General features: G+C 62.0%; 1 protein-coding gene and 1 long non-coding RNA gene across 3 annotated transcripts; one reads left to right on the top strand and one right to left on the bottom strand.

The window, feature by feature from the left end:
* Positions 1-14: 14 nt before the first annotated feature.
* Positions 15-15,997, top strand: CANT1 (calcium activated nucleotidase 1). 2 transcript variants are annotated; one of them, XM_032319580.1, is made up of 4 exons: positions 15-113; positions 10,304-10,956; positions 12,815-13,018; positions 13,875-15,997. In XM_032319580.1, exons 2-4 carry the CDS (start codon positions 10,326-10,328, stop codon positions 14,243-14,245), a joined length of 1,206 nt encoding a protein of 401 aa, XP_032175471.1. In that variant the 5' UTR covers positions 15-113; positions 10,304-10,325; the 3' UTR covers positions 14,246-15,997. The 2 variants fall into 2 exon arrangements, with proteins under 2 accessions (XP_032175471.1, XP_032175472.1); XM_032319581.1 differs by lacking the exon at positions 15-113 and adding an exon at positions 3,574-4,528.
* Positions 15,998-16,070: 73 nt separating this feature from the next.
* On the bottom strand, positions 16,071-19,692 carry LOC116576987. The gene is made up of 3 exons (XR_004280357.1): positions 18,355-19,692; positions 16,972-17,188; positions 16,071-16,593 (listed from the first exon to the last, which is right to left on the bottom strand). It is a non-coding gene; the product is annotated as an uncharacterized LOC116576987 (long non-coding RNA).
* Between the last annotated feature and the right edge of the window lie 15 nt (positions 19,693-19,707).

Genomic DNA, 19,707 nt, shown 5'->3' with positions numbered 1-19,707 from the left:
CGCGCCCCGGAGACCCGGCGAGCGCGCCGGGCGGAAGTCGGCTGCCCGCAGGGTCCCGGCCTTGCCGCAGGGAAGCCCCGCCGCCCGCGGGCCCCGGAGCCCGCCTGCACCGGGTGAGTGACGGCCGCACCCGCGGCCGCCGCGCCCTCCCCCCGCGACGGGCCTGCCCCGTAGCCCTCCCACCCCGCCACGTCCCGCCCCTTCCCTCAGACTCCGGAGAAACGGTCTCCTTCGTCCGACCGGCGGCGGACACCTTCGCTGACTGTCCCGCGGGGCTCTCACTGGCTCTCACTACTGCGGGACGCCTCCCCCTCGGACTGGTGCGGGACACCTCCTGCCCCCTTCGGACTGGTGCGGGACCCCCCCCCCCACTAGTGCGGGACTCTTGCCGCCTCTGACTTACGGGACTCCCATCCCTCTGACTAGTGCGGGACCCTCCCCCCTCTGGCTAGATGAGGACACCTGTCCCTTCGGACTGGTGCGGGACACCTCCCCCTCGGACTGGTGCGGGACGCCTCCCCCTCGGACTGGTGCGGGACACCTCCTGCTCGGACTGGGGAGACGCCCCCCCCCCCGACTAGTGCGGGACTCTTGCCGCCTCTGACTTACGTACGGGACTCCCATCCCTCTGACTAGTGCGGGACCCTCCCCCCTCGGACTGGTGCGGGACCCTCCCCCCTCTGGCCAGATGAGGACACCTGTCCCTTCGGACTGGTGCGGGACACCTCCTGCCCTCTGGTGCTGGACACCTCCCCCTCGGACTGGGGAGACGCCCCCCCCCCCCACTAGTGCGGGACTCTTGCCGCCTCTGACGTACGGGACTCCCATCCCTCTGACTAGTGCGGGACCCTCCCCCCTCGGACTGGTGCGGGACCCTCCCCCCTCTGGCCAGATGAGGACACCTGTCCCTTCGGACTAGTGTGGGACCCCCGTGCCCTCTGACCAGCCGGGGACCTCTCCCCGACCCGATTCACGGGACTCCTACTCTGCCCCGACTCTTCCCTCTGACTTGATGGACAGATCGTCCCCCTCATCCCCTCCCCCCCCCCACTATCACGGACCGACTTTGAACCCTGGCGTCCTGCTCCCTTCTCTGGGGCAGCTGTCCCTGAGTCCCGTCCCGGCCTGTCCCCCACCCGCAGCATGGCTGGAGTACCCCTTCCGTGATCGCTGGGCCTCCCCTCTCGGGCGGGCACTTTGTCACATGGGCAGCAGGCCACCCTCCCCCGACCCGGGCCTCCCCGTTCTCCCTCCTGTGCCCAGACCACCTGCCATCCTCCTGCACGACCCTCGGGCCCGACGCGCTCCCCCTAGGGGCGGCGCCCCCTCCTTCGTGCCTACTGCTCGCTGCCTTCCCTTTGCCCCGTGTGTCCCCAGGCCTGGCGGATCCCGGGACTCGCCGTCACTCTCCTGCCGGCCAGGTCCGGCTCTCGCGCGACGCCTTGGCGTGCCCAGGGAGCCGGGGTCTCTGGGCGCACCAGCCCCACTTGTCACCGTTGTCCCGGAGGACGTGCTCGACGTCGTTCCCCAGCGTGGTTCCGGGGCGCAGGTTCGGGGCCAGGCGTCTGCTGTGGTCAGCGGGCTCCTCCCGGCTCCTTGGCGTAGGGAACAAGCCCGGCAAGAGCACAGGGTCACGGGAGGGTCCCCGAAGAGGAAGCAGGTGCTGCAGCCTCCTCTTCGTCTCCCTTTTCGGAGCGGTAATGGGACGGATGCCCCCCAGCACCCAGCCCGCAGGCCTCTGGGCAGGACCGTCCAGCCTGGGCCTGTGGGCACCGCGGGCAGCGGCCTTCCAGGCCCTTCCCCGGCAGCCTCCGTGAGCCTTCTCTTCCAGCCTCCGGGTCCCCCGAAGGGCCCGCCGATGGGCCAGGCTGCCCCCTGTGGGCCTGGGCGGTGGGGGGGCGGTGGGGGCTCCGGTGAGGGCTCCTGTTCAGGGGCGGCCTGGAGGCTGAGCGGTCTCCGTGTTCTCGCTGGACCCGTCACGGAAGGCGTGGGTGCCCCGGGGACAGTGGAGGAAGTCCTAGACTTGCAAGAGTATCTGAGCCACGTCGTGTCCCTCCCCGCCTGGGTCTGAGCGTTCGGTGCTCTCTGCGGCAGGCTTCTCCCCCCAGAGCCCACCTCGGCCGTGGCTCCCGCCCCGCCTCTCGGCCACGGCCCTGCCCTGAGTGTGTGGGTTTCGGCTGTCGATCCGCCACGCTTCCTTGAACCACGGAGGGGGTGCGGGCAGACCCAGACAGGGACGGGACCACGCCTCGATCTGCTGGTGTGTCCCACCACCCTCCCCCGACATGGGGCCCCTGAGGTGGGCTTGTGCGGCCTCACAAGAATGCGGTCCCTTTCTTCCGAGTCTTAAGACCCTGCGGCGGCCGTCTGGGGTGCCACGCACACACCTGAGTGTTTCCTCTTTAAAGCAGCATCTCAGATCTGAGGGCGCGGCCAGGTGCCCTGAAATGCATCAGCGCCGTGACCGGGATGTCACTCTGTCGTGTGGACATCTGTGGAATGGTACCGGGGACGCGGGAGGGGACATCTAACCCGCGCTCTCTTCCTTCCAGAATGCTCTGGACGGGGGCTTTCGGGCTTTTGTGTGGGCTTTCCTCCTGGTGAGGCAAAACAGTTCCTTAGACAAGAGCGTCCTGGCAGCAGGGAGGTCTGGGAAGGTGTTCAGTTTGTCCGTCTGTTTCTCGTTTACCTGTCACAAGCGCGGTCGTTACCGGGATCTCGCAGCTCCGGGTTCCCAAGCAGAGTGCCGCCGCGTCCGTGTTCACTGGGGACGTGCCGTGGGAAACCAGGCCTCGTGTAGGCACCGAGGGACAGCGTGGAAGGGTCTGATCCCAGCGCTTCCCGAAGGGCCGCAGGGGGTCTGGCCAGGCCACGTGCGTCCTGCAGTGCTGACCGCTGTGTCCGGGGAGCCCAGCCCTGGAGAGGACAGGACAGAAGATGGGCTCAGGCAGGTGCAAGCCCACTGATCTGGGTGCGTGGTGGGATTTTTATTGCGTCCCCTTAGTCTCAGGCTCTCTGGAAAACAGCCCTGATCACGCAGTGTTGTTTGGGATGTGGCTTAGACTGGAAGGGCAGCTTTTCGCCGAAAAGTCCTCCTGATGCGTAACCTTGGCGATCCAGCACCGGCACACACGGCCCTCCCGGGATGTAACAGGTGCAGGCGGTGCGGGGCTCCGGAGCTGTGCCGCCCGCACCGTGGACAGAGCCGTGTGTGCACGGTCCTGGCCCCTGGGAAAGCTGGACATCCTCTCCCTGTCTCCCTTCTTGTGGTCGGCAGTAACGGCTGCCCGAGATAGCCACGTCCTAACCCCCAGAACCTGCAAGTGCGTGCTGTGGCAAGAGAGGACGAAGGCAGCAGATGGAAGGAAGGGTGCTGATCAGCTGACCTTGCACCAGGAAACGTATCCTGGAGTGTCCAGGTGGCCCAGGGTAACCCCGGCCAGAGGAAGCAGGAGACAGAGGCGGAGGAGCGGGGGCCGGGGGCAGCGGAGAGGTGCGGAGCGCGGTGCTGCCGCGCGGAAGGCGAGCAGTGCCCGCTCCTCCAGAAGCAGGAGGCGTCGGAGGGGAGGGTTCTCCGCGGGCCTCTGAGGGAGCACGGCCCTTGATTTCGGCGGGGGGGGCGGGGGGGGGGGGAGGGATCCTGCAGGGCCGTGAATGAGTGTGCGGCGTCAGGCCGGGGTCGAAACCCCAGTCCCCTCAGGTGCGGGCTCACAGACGGAAACACGGCTGAAGAAGTAGTTACCCTGAGCTGTGTTTAACTTGCTCCAGGAAGCAGCCGTGAGCGCCTGCTGTGTGCAGAGTGAGGGAGCGCCAGGGGAGGCACCGCAGCCTTTAAGGAGACTGCTGTCAGCAGGAGGACCTCAGGTAGCCCTGGAGGACATACTTGGCTTCTGTGACTTGCCCTCTGCCTCTCACACCTGCCCAAATTCGAAAGGAAACTTCCAGTACAATAGAGCCTTGGTGAGTCCCACGCAGCAGAACGCCTTGGGTCGGGCAACGCGTTCACAGAGCCTGTGTTCGAGGATCGCTCCCCCGAGACACACCCAGCAGTCTTGGAGGCTCGGAAGCCCTGGGCCTCGGTGTCACCTTGTGTCACTCTGACGAACGCAGGAGGAGCTCACTCCTCTCCTGCCAGGAAGTGCACGTAGGCCGCAAGCAGAGCCGGGACTCTGACCTGCCCGCTGTCCGGACACAAGCTCTGCAGGACCGTTCAGGTCACAGACCGCGGAGGGGAAGGGGAGGTAGCCGCTGCCCAGGACAAAGGGCCTGAGGGGCATAGGCACAGTCTCGGGGGAGGCAGAGCCTGAGAGGGGAGGCAGAGGACGCTGCCCTCTTGCTTCCTGCCCCTCCTAGATCCTGAAAGGGAGGAGTTTTGCTCTGGCAGCTGCCGTTAAACCTGTTTGTTTGGCCACCGGCCACACACCTGAAGGAAGAGGAGAAAGAGACCCTCCAGGTTGGGGGCTGTATCAGGAATGGCTGCCACCTTTCTTCCGAGCCTTCTGTAGAATCCCAAAGATGGCCCAAGAAGGTAGGGGGGGCCAGGGCAGGAGCGTCTCCCTGGCAGTGGCGCTCCCTCGGAGTCCAGGGACCCACTTGGGAGTGGAAGGACACAGAGTCACACCTTGCCGTTTGAGGCCTGTGTTAGAAGGACGCGCTGGCGAAAGAAACCACAGACGTGGGGGTGTCGGTTAGCCTTTCCTGACAGCTGTTTGAAAAAGAGGGGAGTGGGGAAGGAAGTTGGGCCTGGAGCAGCCTGCGTGGTGGTGGTTCCTCTGGGGGGCTCTTTGCAGGGACCTCGCCCTGCAGCGTGGCGGGCGCGGGAGAAGGGAAGCCAGCGGGGGTGCGGTCCCTGGGGGTTTCTGAGCGGGAGAGAACTGGCGCCAGCCCACCCGGACAGGTGAGCTTGGCCAGTCAAAGAGCCTGCGACGTTTTCCCATAGCAGCTTGGTTCTGATTTTTCCGGAGATACCAAATCAGCCCGGTAGGCTGCAGATGGTGGGGCTGACAGCCTTGTCTCCGAACGGCAAATGTCTGGACTGCTCAGAACCTCAAGGGGCGTGGGCAAGGAGACCCCTTCCCACGGGCCCCTCTCCTGGGAGCCGCTTCGTCCACTTGCACTCAGCCTTCACCGGCACGTTTCAGCCGCGTGTGTGGCTGGAAGTTTTGGGGAGGGGAGTGTTTTGTTTTGAAATAAAAACACAGGCTCTCATTCTGCACAAGACAGGCCGCTCACCGTCCCCTCTGGGCGCGGACCAGCCGGGAGTGGTGCAGAACGAAGAGAAAGGGATCTGGGTTTCTGCTACAAAATGAAAGTAACTCCTGGGATCTTAGCGGAGGGACGGCGATCCAGGTTGGGTGTTGATGCAAAGAGAAATGATTCCAGTGGCAAAAAGGGATTTCTGGAAGGCGGACAGAGTTCCGCGCTGCCTGGAAGTGGTCATTCCCTGCATAACAGAAGGCGACGGGGCCGGGGCTCCCTGCCCTCCAGGAGCTCACAGCCAAGCCGGACAGATGGCGGCAGGAAGGCGTGGTCCGTGCTGTTACAGAGCCACGTTCCGGGAGGAGGAGGCACAGAGGGCTGTGTGAGAACGTGCCCTTGTTTCCAGGGCTCCCGTGGCAAGTTCCCGCAAACGTGGTGGCTGGAAACCACACACGCGGGCTCTCACGGTGCCGAGGCCAGAAGTCCACTGTTCGTGTCACCGGGCTGAAATCAAGGGTTGTGCTCCCTTCGAAGGCTCTAGGGGACAATCTGTCCTTGTCTCTTCTGACTTCTGGGGATTCTAGGTGCTTCTGGGCTGTGGTCACATCACTCCTCTCTCTGCCTTCGTGGTCAGTGGCCTCTTCCATCACTGTCTAATGTCCCTCTGCCTTCCTTTCGTAAGGACACTTGGGGTCGCCTCTGGGCTTCCCCTGGATTAACTTCCCATCTCGAGACCCTAAACTGAGCCACATCTGCAGAGTCTTTATTGACAGATGAGGGGACACTCAGGTTCGGGGTTGAGGCCGGGACACTTTTGGGTGTCCACAGGAGGGAAGCTCACTGGTCGGGGAGGGGGTCCTTAACCATAGACTCAGGACAGGGTGGGAAAGGCACAGGAGAAGCATCACTATCATGGCACACCCAGGAACTTCCAGATGCTTCTGTGTGGTCAGAGAGAGCATCATCCCAGGTGGCAGCAGCGTCACGCACAGGGGCTTGGCTGTGGGCTGTGGCATTATAAAATGGGGAGTGGCGGGGGTGCGGAGCAGCTGAGGGTTCGTCCTCTAGTGGGCCAGCTTTGGGATCTAGCAGAGAACTTTAATCCGGATTCACTTTTTAGAAAAATCACGCTATCAGCTGTGTGGAGGCTGGAGGGGAGAGCGTCTAGGCCAGGGACCCGCGCACTGTTTCTCCGGACAGACGGGCAGTCCGTGTGTTCATCTTTGCAGGCCGCAGCGTCCCTCACCAGGCTGCCGGGCTCTCTGCGGACAGGATGGGCTGGCTGCTCGTGCCGGTTAACCTGACGGGTTTCCCTCCCCTCCGGGCAGGGGGCAGAAGTGCCAGCAAAGGGACGAGGGGAGCGAGCAGCCAGGAGCAGGCGACCTGGCCCGAGTCCTGCAGCACGCGACTCATTCAGCAGCTCTGGGGAGTCGGCTCCATTCTGCCACGGTTTACGTGCGAGGAGCCGAGGCCCCGAGATGCCAGCTCAGGCAGCTGGTGAGCGGCACAGTGCAGGCTGGACCTGGAGGACCTAAGTCAGCAGGAGGCCACGGCGAGATAGGACCCAAGTCTGGAGCTGGGGTCCAGACCAGACCGGTGAGGGGGCCCGGCGCCTGCTGGGATGTGAGGAGGAAGTGAGCCAGCTGTGCCATAGGCTGCCTCCTGAGGTCTGGGAGCGGCCTCGCCGGCCAGTAAATTCCTGAGGGAGCCCTTTCCGCAGGCGGAGGAGGAGGCTTGGCCGCTGGGCCTGCTGGGGCTGGAATTCAGGGCACAGGTGCAGGCTTGGAAGGTGCGGGGAGCCCTCACTCTAGTGGCCGTGCCCCTGGAGACTGAGGTCATCTCAGGGAAGATGCAGAAGAAGGGGTGGGTAGCAGGGAAGGAGCCACAGCCTCGGGGGCTGAGGAGGGAGAGGACCTGGGAGTGTCGCCGTGTCGCCTCACCGTCCCTGCCGGCAGGAGGCTCAGCCGTGCGTCATGGACCATCCTGGAGGGACCAAGGGGTGGTTGCTCTCCCAGGATGTTAAGGGACAGGGAGGGACCAAGGTGTCTCAGGGTGGGAAGGGTTCTTTCTCCATTCAGAATCGGGGATTCACCACTACTGTTCAGGATGGTGAGGGCCAGAGAGGGGCCAAGGTGCAGGGGTCGGGGGTGGTTCTCTGCTGGCTCACGCATAAACACGCGTCCACAGTATTTACTGGGTGCTCTCAGCACACCTGCGAGTAGAACCTGGAGACCAGATGGCTCCTCGGGTGGCAGATTTGGACACGAATGTAGGAGGCGAAGGACCCAGTAGAGCAGGCGTAGCAGAACCGTCCCCAGGCAGCAGGATGGGGTCTCTTGGTCCCCCGAGCCCCTGGACCAGGGCCAGGCAGCCTGGTGCATGAGGTGCGCGTATAGGGGCTCTACCCTGGGCCCCCACATCCTCTGCGGGACGCCAGCAGACAGGAGACGTGCCGAGATGACCAGTGGCAGGATGGTGACTCGGGAATGGAGCGGATGCAGACCAGGGGCCAGTAGGACCACACATCACAATGGGGACACCAGGCTACCGCTCAGTGTGAGCTGGGGGCCGGAGGCAGGGCTGGAGCTGAGGGCTGTGGCAGGTGTGGGCCTAGTCGTCATTCCTTCGACAAATGTGCGCAGTTTCTACTGTCGGCCCCACTGTGGACCTGGGCCGTGAGCTCACGGTGGGCTAGTCCCTGCCCCGCGGCGCTAAGGTAGAGCAGAAGTAACGACATAAGCTGCCATGCCGGCGAGTGCGCAGGCGTGCAGGGCCGTCTCGGGGCAGCGGGCAGCCACGTCTTCCCGAGGGGCATCCAGAAAAGAAGGTGAGGCAGCCGTGCAGGGGAAGGAGCGGCCTGGGCACGGGTGCACGAGGGCCGCAGTGGCCAGTTGGCGGCAGAGGAGCCGGCTTGGAGGGGTTTGGTCCTGGCAGGGGCCCGGTAGCAGGGAGGGTTTACTCCTCCAACACGTGCTGACAGGGTCTGAGCTGCTTGCGTGGGTAGCAGGGGTCTCTGGCTCTGGGGCACGGAGGTCAGCGGGGAGGGGCGTGGAAGCAGGTGAGTGCAGGGGGCGAGCTGGGTGGAGGGGCGACCGAACGGGCAGGCCTCCCGTCGGAGCAGCTGCTGTGGAAGGAGACTGGGGGCCGTGCCTGGGGTGCTCCAGGGGCTCCTGGTTCAGAACTTCTGGTCGCAGAACAGCCTCGCTCAGAAAAGAGCATCTCCCCTTTTCTGTCACCTGTGACAGTCACTAAAGGGCAGTCACAGCTTCCTGGTGAAATTCTGGTCCCGGGCAGGTAGGAATGTGGCCGCTCGCCATCCGCAGGGCTATTCCGAAGGGAGGAGTAGGGGCGAGGGAGTGAGACTTACTTGGAACTCGTAAGTTCCGGATGCGTTAGGATCCCCAGCAGAGTCTGGAACAGGAAGGGAGGGGGAGGCGAGAGCCCGGCGGCCACGTCACGCAGGGGCTCCAGGCTGGGTGGCTTGGGCCCAGCCGCGGTTTGTGAAGACCCGGGGCTGGGCGCAGCCGAGAAGGGGCAGCGGCCGGGACCCCCGTTTCCCCGCCGAGGAGGCTCAGCCACCAGCTCTGTGGCCACGACGGAGCCACTTCCTGGGGAGGAGGAGCCCCGGCCCAGGAGGGAAGCCCGGGACAGCACCTGAGGGAGGAGCGGGAGTTTCCCCGAGCCTGCCCCCGGCCCCCCCGGCCGCACGGCACCCTCCTGCCGCCTTGCTCGCTCCTTAGAGGTCCCTTTTGGGCACTTGAGCCTATGGGCAAAACCTAAACATCTGCCCAAAAGCAAGAGAAGGAAGGGCTAGCTTCCACGTGGAACTGTTGCCTCGTTTTTCCACCCTCGGTGCCAGCGGCCTGTGGTGTGGACAGGAGCTCCTCAGCAGCCCCTGCGCGTGGGCCACGTGGACTGGGGTGCGGGGAGAGGCCTGAGTGTTGTGGAGCTGCCCGATCCCCCCCCTGCCCCGCTGCCCCCCGGCCGTGAGAGGAGCATCTGCCCCTGAAGTCCCGTTGTTGGTGGTTTTGGAGCAGGGGGCAGAGGTGCCCCCGTGGTTCAGCCGGGGGCCTGTCTTGGGCGGGGACGGACTGACTCACAGCTGGAGACAGAGGGCGAGAGCCGCAGACCAGGGCTCTGCCGAGTCTGCCCCCCAGCTTGGCTGCCGCCCTGAGACAGACACGGGTCTGGCGCCGCAGTGGCCTCGCCGACCAGGCCACATGCCTCTGCTGGGGACGGAAGCTGGGGCAGATGGGGAACGACAGCCCTTGCCGGCCGCCGCCCCCCAGCTGTGCTGCTGCACCTCAGAGCGGACCAGGGTCCCAGGCCAAGCCAGGCCCCCGGTGAGGCCAGCTGTCCTTTGGGGCTGGTGCGCCAATGCTAGGCTCCAGGCCAGGAGGGCCGGTCAGATGCTGGTCCCTCTGTCATTTGCATTAACAGAAGGGCGCCAGAGGACAGACTTAGCCGAAAACAGAAGTATTTCATTTAGCCTAAATCTGCTTTATGCTTATATTAATATTACAGAATCCTAGCCCAGGCGGAAGTCAGGACTCCCTGGGTGAGCAGACATCGCCCCTGTGTGCTGTCCTGGGAGCACAGGACACAGCGGAGCCCACCGACTGACGTGTAGCGTGATGTGGCGGGCGGCAGACGCCCAGGAAGGGGATGTGGAGGCTGCTGTTGGGAGCGGAGCCCTCAGGGAGAGCTGCCCGACGAGATCACGTTTGACGAGCATACACAGTGGGCCCTCTCTGCGCCCTGCGCCCCCCAGACCCCTCAGCACCCCCACCGCCTCCCTTGCCCCCTGCAGCTCCCTCTTTCTAAGCTGGCAAAGCACCAGCCTACACAGACCTTGCCCTCACTGAGCTTTCTGTCTTGCCAGTCAAGACAGGACAGGGAAAGACTTCTCATCCTGCCAACTAAGAGTAAATAAAGATATTGCTAGACTCAGAGTTTAATTAAGCCAAGGAAGTGACAATGGCCGCAAAGTAGCGGCCGTGCCGTTCTGGGTACAGCAGCCTTCGGGCCGTGCACTTTCTAGTCATTGGAAAGCCACTGTGCTTTGCAGGTCGCTGACCCCTGTCCTCTCTGTCTGGGTGCCCAGGTCCCACCTGCCCTTCGGTCTGATGCCCGTCCAGCCCTCCAACCACCTGGAATGGAATGAGCCTATGCACTCCCTCCGGATAAGTGTGGGGGGCCTTCCGGTGCTGGCGTCCATGACCAAGGCGGCGGACCCCCGCTTCCGCCCCCGCTGGAAAGTGATCCTGCCGTCCTTTGTGGGTGCTGCTGTCCTCTGGCTGCTCTACTCCCACCGCCCACCCCCAGGCCGGCCCCCTGCACCCAACGCGCACAGCTGGAGGCTCAGTCAGGTGCCTGCTGACCGGTACAATGACACCTACCCCCTGTCTGCCCCCCAGAGGACGCCGGGCGGGACTCGGTACCGAATCGCAGTTATTGCCGACTTGGACACAGAGTCTAGAGCCCAAGAGGAAAATACCTGGTTCAGTTACCTGAAGAAGGGCTATCTGACCCTGTCAGACAGCGGGGACAAGGTGGCCGTGGAGTGGGACAAAGGCCACGGGATCCTCGAGTCCCACCTAGCTGAAAAGGGGCGGGGCATGGAGCTGTCTGAGCTCATCGTCTTCAATGGGAGACTCTACTCTGTGGACGACCGGACCGGGGTCATCTACCAGATCGAGGGTACCAGAGCCGTGCCGTGGGTGATTCTGTCCGATGGCGATGGAACCGTGGGGAAAGGTAAGTCGGGCCCTCCAGTCTCCCGGCTTCGGCTGGGACGGTGAGGCCAGGCTTGCGCTGGCCTGCGCACGTGTGGTAAAGCAGTCACGCGACCGGGGGAGAGACCGCCAGGTAGAGCCGTCCCCTCCTTCCAACCCACAGCTGTGCCCCCACCCCCCGCCGCTGGCCTCACACCGAAGCTTGTTTCTAGAAGACTGGCCAGGAAGCCAGTCCTTCCCAGGACAAGTGTGAGGGCCCCGGCCGCCGCCGCTCTCGGCGCTCCTGGGAAGGAGTCCCTTCTTACGTCTTCAAGGGGTCTTCAGAACACACAGGAATGACAGCCCCACGCGTCGTACCTTTAAGCTGTGGGGTCAGATTGCTCCCATTTTGAACTGAGACTTTCCAGAGAAGGTAAACGCACGCCGCCCAGCTCTCCTTTCTGCAAACGCGGCAGCAGGAGGGTCTGTGCGTGGGTGGCAGTGACTGTGCTCCAGTGGGGTCCGAGCGTGGAACTCCTGTGACCCGCTGCTCTGCTGCGTGCTGGAAAGGAGTTCCCGCGTTCAGGCAGGGGGAGCACAGGGCTCCGAGAGGGAGCCGGAGTGGCCCAGAGCCCTGGACAGGAAGGGGCAGGAAGGCGCTAGGTGCGGGGTGTGGGGGGGGGCGTGGACAGAGGCCTCCGTGCTCGGGGGGAGGTGTGCTCCACCACTCCGCCCGGGTAGGTGTGCGCGCTCCAGGTACCTGCATGCTGCCGGCCCCTCTCAGGTCAGAAAAGGAATGGCAGCACCCATCTGGGCCCGTGGGACACATGCCGTCCACCAGCCCTCCGCGTGGCTATAAAACCCCTCCGTGCTTGCCCAGGCCTGGGGCAATGGGCTGGGAACTATCTGGAGCAAGTTTCAGAGAAGATACTGGTCGCCCGATTCCTGCTGTAGTTGGTCCGCATTCATGGGCAGCCGTTGTAGTTCAGGTCTTCCCGGTTGGGTCAGGAAGAAAGCAGAGCCTTGGGTTGCCCCATGGTCGGGTCATCAGAAAGAATGGAAGTCCTGATAAATGGAGAGGGTCTCTTCTCGAACGTGACCCAGGGGAGCTGGCAAGGCTGCTGGGACCACGGGAGCTCAGCAGGTCCCTCCAGAGCCGCCCGCAGAGAAGCATTCTGGCTGCTGCCGTTGCTCGGGGCGGGCCACTGCTCCGCGTCCTCCGTGCCGGCAAGAAGCTTGCAGAACATCCGGGAAAGCAAGCGCAATTGAGAACACAGTGGGGGGCAGCGCCCCACACAGCCCCAGGGCACTGCAGCCTGCAGGTCAGGCTCAGGGCACGTGAACAAACACAGCGCTCGCCATGGACTCCGGGCGCCCCCACCAGCCCCTCTCAGCTCTGGCTGTTGGCGCTTCCCCTGCTCTCTGTGGGCACCAGGCATGGTGGCGAGGAACCGTGCTCTGCCGTGGTAATCACCCCAGACGCTTCCTCCGCCCCGGGTTGGAGGGGTCCTGAGGCCGGGGCGCACGGATCGGAGGAGACGGACGAGCAGCTGGCAGGGCCTTTGGGAGTGGGTGGGCAGGCGGCTGAGGGGCCGGCGGCAGGAGGCACTGGAATCCGTTTAGGGGAGGCCGTCCCAGCGGAGGGTTCCTGGACCCAGTGGCCAAAGAGAACGTGACACATCCTAGGGGGTGCGGACAGGAGAGCGTAGAAGGCGGAGGGAGGTGCCCGACGGCCGGCCCTCTGGGAATGGAGCCCTGAGCCAGGCTGACCTGCCCCCTGCGCTCGCATCACTACCTCGTGGGACGTCTCCGACACTCAGCGTCGCCGGACGCCAGGGGAACCTGGGGAGCAGAGGGGTGGCTGTCCTCTCAGGCATGTCCCCTCGTCTCCTTGTCCCCAGGCTTCAAAGCCGAGTGGCTGGCTGTGAAGGACGAGCATCTGTATGTGGGCGGCCTGGGCAAGGAGTGGACCACCAGCTCGGGGGAGGTGATGAATGAAAACCCGGAGTGGGTGAAGGTGGTGGGCTGCAGAGGCAGCGTGGACCACGAGAACTGGGTGTCCAGCTACCATGCTCTGCGGGCCGCTGCAGGGATCCAGCCTCCAGGTAAGGGCCTGGCCCCGCCTGGGGGGGCGGCGGGCGAGTGGTGGCGTGCTGCGCAGGCGCGTCCCCCGCCCTTTGCTTCCAAACCACCGCGGTGCTCAGGGCTCAGGTTTGTTGCTTTCTGTCCGTGACGGCCGCTCCCACAGGCCAGCGGCCGCCGGGCACAGAGGAGCCATTTGCCCTTCCTCCACTGGCCCCGCCGCGTTGCCTCCCGCTGTGTCAGACCGCGGCCCCTCCCGCTGAGCTCTCTGGCTGTCGCCCCCCGACAGAGCCCCGGCTCTCCGCGGCGCCTTCCAGGAGTTGTGCCGTGTGTGGTGGGGGGTCGTCCGGCTCAGAGCGGACAGGCAGCTCTAGGCTTGGGGAGCGTGACGCTGAGGACATTGCTTGGCCCCCAGATAGAGGGCTGCTGCTTCCTTTTCGACTCGGAGCAAACCCTGCCCCGGCCCCGACCTCTGCCTGACAAATCAAACCCGCTCCCTTCCCCTGGCCCCGCTTTGTGCTCCTCAGCACCAGGGACACAGAGATGCAGCAGAACTCAGGGCCGCAGGTGACCAGACATGGGGCGCGGACGACCGAAGGGCCCGTGTGGTCTTCGTTACTCTGGATAATCTAAACAAGGACCGCTGGAGAGGCCTGTGGGACAGAGGGAGGTCTGAGGAGGATTGAGTGGGGACGCTGCCCCAACGGACGGGACAGGCCACCGCCTCGCAGCGTCCGCGGCATAAAGCCCGTGCGGGGACGGAGACGCCGCGGGCACACCCCCGTATGCGGACCATCCTGCCCACGTCTGGTCATGGGTGGGGCGGGGCCGGGCCCCCTGGGCAGTCTGGTGACCTGTGGGTCTGTGGTGCGTCCCCAGGCTACCTCATTCACGAATCCGCCTGCTGGAGCGACACGCTGCAGCGCTGGTTCTTCCTGCCGCGCCGGGCCAGCCACGAGCGGTACAGCGAGAAGGACGACGAGCACCGGGGCACCAACCTGCTGCTGAGCGCCGCGCAGGACTTCGGCCGCATCTCCGTCAGCCGCGTCGGGGACGTGGTCCCCACGCACGGCTTCTCCTCCTTCAAGTTCATCCCCAACACCGACGACCAGATCATCGTGGCCCTCAAGTCTGAGGAGGACGGGGGCAAGGTCGCCACCTACATCATGGCTTTCACGCTGGACGGCCGTTTCCTCCTGCCTGAGACCAAGATCGGCAACGTGAAGTACGAAGGAATAGAGTTTATTTAAACGGACAAACGCAGACCAGCGAGGCCCAGAGGTGGACAGTTTTCAGCTCCATCAGGACTCAAATTCCATAAAAACCAGAGACCGCACTTTTCTGTGGTGTTTTGTTTTGCTTTCTTTTCCTTTTCGAGCTCCACGGTGTTTGCCTGGTTCAAGGAGTTCAGCCCCAGGGTGCGTGGCGTGGCGCAGCCCAGAGTCCCTGGAGCTGGGGACCGGCTTGGCCCCATGGGGCACCGACCCGTGGGCGCTGCCATCTGGTGGCGGGAGCCGTCCCTGCGGGCACCCTGAGCTGGCCCCGGAACCTGGCCCTGGCCTTCCTCCCTCCGACCTCTTTCTCTTTCTGTTCGTTCCTCCGCCCAGTGAATCGTGCGCCCCTGCTGTGCACCCAGCACTGTGCCCCTCTGGGAAGGAGACAGCGAGTCCGAAGTGGACCGGCAGGTCAGACACTCCCAGGCCACCTCCTTCTTCCTTCGTGAGCCTCGTGCATTAAATCCAGCTCTCCTGGGAAAGCGTCTGTCTGCACTGCAGAGAATCGCAGGGCTGGCGGGTGAGGGCGCTCCAGGGACGCCTCCCTCCGGGTTCTGCCGGCAAGAACGCCGGCTTGTCCTCAGCCTCGCGTCAGTCTCCGCGTCGCCTGGCCGAGTCCAGTGCTCCCTTCGGGGAAACTTCTGTGGCCGTGCGGCACTTTGAAGTTGTAATTATTAACTTATTTTAATCAAACCAATTTCCTTTCTTGGAATCACCAAATCTGATCGCACAGAGCAAAGTCCCACAGTCAACAACTTCGTTTCCAGCGCGCGAGATTGGCGTTAAGTTCTGACCGTTGGTAAGATAAGATTTTAACGTTTCCCAGTCCTTGGTCAGAGGATACAAAGGTGAAGCGATGCTTCTTACGACCAGCTCCCAGAGCTTGTCATGCCCTGAAAGGCTTCCACAAATGTTATCTTGTGCTTCCTGACCCAAGTGGGACCCTACGTCCTGCCACACTCGCCCTGGGTCCCGGCTGCGGGGCTCTGTCCTCCAGAGGGTATACCGGTGATGCCTGCCTGGCCCCATGGCTTCTGTCCCCGACCTTTTGTTCCCCCTTCCCTGAGGAGCTTCGCAGTCTTTTCTTCTGGAAACTTCGCACAAACCCTGCCTGTCTGCATCCTTTGGCCTCTTCTCCGTGCTCCAGGGCGAAGGCAGAGGGTTAGGACAGGTGAGGCCGGACCATCAGCCCATAGAGCCCCTCCCCTGAAGCTTCCTCTCCCCTCAGGAGGATGTGGGGGGTGAGGGGATGGCCTCGGAACGGCCGTCAGACTTTCCCACAGACTCTACGAAGGAGCCCAGTGAGGGTCCGTCTTGTGCTGCCGTGTGTTTCTTCCACGGCGGGACGGGCAGCGGAAGAATGTGACACGATTCTCTGGAACTCGGCTCCCGCTGAACACAGCCTGAAAGACTCGAGTCTTTTGTGACTTTGCCTGGCCGGGCTCCCGGACCCACGTCCTTGATGAATGTCACTGATGCAGGGGCTGTGTGAGTTTTTAGGACAGAGGCGGAATTAGGAAAGTCGGAGGGCTCGGAACAGTCACCAAGTTGAGACCTTTAAGCCATGGCCTAGGTGCCCTGAAGAGCATTCGAGCTGTCCGTGATTTTCAGCTCTTTAAACTGAGAGGAGTTTTGGTTTCTTGTATCTGCTACTGTCCCCGGAAGGATTGTGTTCTTCCAACTGGAGCCGTTGTTTTGTAAACAATAAAGTGCCAGAGGGGACTGTGAGTTCTCTTTGTCTCCTGGTCTGTGTTGGGTGGTGGCTGAGGGCCTGCGGGAAAGCTGGAGCTGCCGGAGCCAGAGCTGCAGTGGTTTCACGAGAAGCTGAGGGGTACTCTCTGTCCTTCTGTTTTGGGGCTGGGGTCTGACATGCCAGGGGAGTTCACGGGACAGGCACCATCGGCAGATGGGGAAAGACTTTTCTGGGAAATGAATCATCCAGTCCTTTTTCCTGAATCTGAAGAAGTCTCTTTGGGTCATAGTGGTTAAGATTACAGGCTGGGAAGCCCCTGGCAGGCTCCAGTCCTGGCCCCGCACCTGCACGGGACCGGGGACAGCTTCTCTAACTTCTCTGTCCTTCGGGTTCCTCGTCTGTAAAGGGCGGATGCTGTCGGGAGAAGCCCGGTGCTCGCTTGGTTCGTGTGGGCTCCCCCTCCCCCGCGGCTGCCTGGGCCCTGGGGCGCCCCGGATCACTGGGCAGGAGGAGGATCCCAGGAAGGTCTAGACCTGTTAGGGCCTCGTTAGCGTGGCCGTGAAGCTGCGGGGATGACAGTTCCCGAGGGCGGCAGGATCCTAGGCAGCTCTACATCGAAGCCCCCAGAGCACTGGAAGGGGAGGCCCGGTCCGGAAGAGGAGAAACCACGAGAGCGTGAGGTCTTAAAGCCAAGTGCGCCCACAGTTCCTTTTGTCTCCTCAGACCCTCCCTTCCCCTCCCGGCCCTGCTCTGGTCCCCAGAGACTGCCCGGAGTGAGCCTCACCTATGCCCTCTGAGATGACCTTGACCGGCAGGAGGGAGGAGGTTGAGCTGGGGGTCCCGGATTCCCTCCCGCAGGGCTGCCTCGGGCGCGGTCGCGCCAGGCCAAGTCCCTCGACTCTCAGCCCGTGCTCCAGCGAGTGCTCCCTGCCCTGGTCCCTCCCGGCCTGAGAGCAGCCGAGCCCGATTCCACTCGAGCCCTTGTGGTGTCCCTCCCCTGCTCACTCACACCTTGTAACTAGCCCCTCTTCAAGCCTCCTCGGTGACCCCGGTTTGGAGCCTTCTGTTTCCTGCTGGGAGCCCGACCCATCAAACACCGCAGGGAGGTCAAGCAGGAATGTCTAGAAGTATTCGCGGACTGAGCGACAAGGAGGACCCGGTGTTCTTGGCGATCCTGGCGAGAACAGTCCCAGGAGAGCCTGAGGGAGACACAGGAGCGCGTTCGCCTGGGGCAGGAGGAGACAGGGCATCGCAAAGCGAGGAGGAAGGATCCGAAAACCCGCCGTGAGCTCTCGGAGAAGCCGTGAGCCGGTGGCCGCCACACGTGCTGACTTTGGCCCCCGAGGTTCTCCGTCTATTCAGGCGCAGCTGATCAGCAAAAAGAAAACTCCCGAAAGCCACTTTGGAACGGAGTGAAACACAAGTGACCGAGATTAGTTTCTTCCCCAATGTTAACCCTGTCATGTACACTTCAATTGGTAAGTTCCAAAGTAAACTGCACCTTAGTAAAATTGTTAAAAAGATCTAAATAAAACAAAAATAAAATGCCTCCACACAAAGAAAATGGTTTTCCTGGTGAATCGTATCAAAGATTTGAAGAAGAAATGATGCCAAGCCCCCACAAAGTCTTCTATGATTTTGGACACTTCCCAACTCATTTCATGGGCTTCACTATCCTGATACCAGAACCAGACAAATACGTTACAAAAAAAGAAAGAACGAAAGAAATCTAGACTAGTATCCCCTCATGAACATAGATGAAAAACCTTCAGCAAACCTTTAGCTGGTTGAATCCGGCTTCGTATGAAAGTGATAATAGTTCATGAGAAAGTGTGTCTCACTCTGGGAATGCAAGAGTGGTTTAATATTCAAAAATCGCCTAAATCGGGGCGCCTGGGTGGCTCAGTGGATTGGGCCGCTGCCTTCGGCTCAGGTCATGATCTCAGTGTCCTGGGATCGAGCCCCGCATCGGGCTCTTTGCTCGGCGGGAGCCTGCTTCTCTCTCTCTCTCTCTGCCTGACTCTCCGCCGACTTGTGATCTCTCTGTCAAATAAATAAATAAAATCTTTAAAAAAAAAAAATAAAAAAAAAAAATGTAAAAAAATCGCCTAAATCCACCACATGGACCGACTAAGAAGGAAAAACCATATGATCATCTCCAAAGATACAGGAAAAGGACTTGACCAGACTCACTATCCATTCATGATTTTAAAAACAAGCAAACAAAACTCTTAGCGAACCTAGCGGAAAAGGATCGTCTCTAACCCGGTGAAGGGGACACGCGAAACCCTCCAGCTCATGTCCTGCGTGGTGCTGTTCCAGAGGAAACGCTCTGGAAACAAGGCAAGAATGGCCACTGTCACCACCCCCGCGCCACCACTTAGCTTCTTACGGTGAAATAATTTTGAACGTTGCCGAGCTCAGTGAAGCTCTGTTCCCCGCACGCAGCCTTCTCCGGTGCCAGCCCTTCCGGTTACCACGCCTGTAAGCACCGTCGCTGCGCTCACCACGCTCCGCCACAGTCGTCTGATGGGGTGTCCCGGGCAGCGCAGGGAGGCAAGGACAAGACAGTCACCCAGACTGGAAGAGAAAGAGCCAAACTGTCTTAACTTGCCGACGACAAGACGGACTGGATGGAGAAGCCGAAGACATCTCCAGAGAAGGGCCACCAGAACTAGCAGTTGAGTTTAGCAAAGCCAAGGGACGTGTGGTGCCCGCACAGAAACTAACATTCCCGTGTAGCTCCAGCGAGCGACTGGAAACCACGCAATAGATGGAAATCGTTAGATACCAGCACGGGGAAGGCGTATAGACCGAAACTGTTAACACGGATGAGCTCAAAGCCCAAGGACACGGAACGATGTGCCGTCTCGACGGACGGGACTGCTAAATCTGAGATGGACAGAGTCACAGGCCTTCCACTGTCTGGCTTCCGGACTGCATATATATTAAGCCATAAGCAATCCAAGCTGTCGTATTGGCAGGAGAACAATGACCTGTACATCGAAGGAACAGAAGGAGCCCGTAAATAGGCCCCTGTGTGTGGTTCATGGCTTCGGGGCCAAGGGGCCAGGGCAGTTTACTGGGGGGAGAAGGTTGTCTTTGCGTAAGTGGCGTGGGGACAAGTCTGATCTCTGTGGACACCATTGACTGGAACCCTTAGCTCCCACCATTTGCAAAATTACCTCAGGACAGATCATAGAACTAAAGGCAGGAACGAACGCTACGAAATTCCAGAAGACCACGGACTTTGGGTCAGGCAGAGATGTCTTCCGTGTGTCACCAAAACAATGACACTTTGAGCTCCATCTAGATTTGAAAGCTTCGTCCTTCAGAGGACGCTGTGAAGATGAAAAGGCATGGGAAGATGAGAACTAGACTTGCAGACCCCATCTGCTGAAGGACTTGCGTTCGGAGTGTGTAGAGGACGTGGACAGCTCAGTAAGAAGACAGGCAGCCCGACCTAAAACGCGAGCGACAGCAAGCGTATCAGAGCTCAGCGGCGTAGGCGCTACGAGGCCCCGCTGCGCTCCCGCCAGAGTGGGTACAGTTAAGGAGACTGGCGACGCCAAGGGTCGGTGAAGACGTAGAGTGGCCGGGACACTCCGATGCTTGCCAGCAGGGACGCAGAGCCGTCGGGCCACTGCGTGAAATAGTCGGATAGTTTCTTAAAATGTTAAATATCCAGGGCCGCCAGGATGGCTCAGTCAGTTAAGCTTCTGACTCTTGATCTCAGCTCTGGTCT

This window comes from Mustela erminea, chromosome 18 (genome assembly GCF_009829155.1).
Source record: "Mustela erminea isolate mMusErm1 chromosome 18, mMusErm1.Pri, whole genome shotgun sequence".
Classification (NCBI taxonomy): Eukaryota; Metazoa; Chordata; class Mammalia; order Carnivora; family Mustelidae; genus Mustela; species Mustela erminea.
This window is presented reverse-complemented; position numbering and strand designations above follow the sequence as displayed.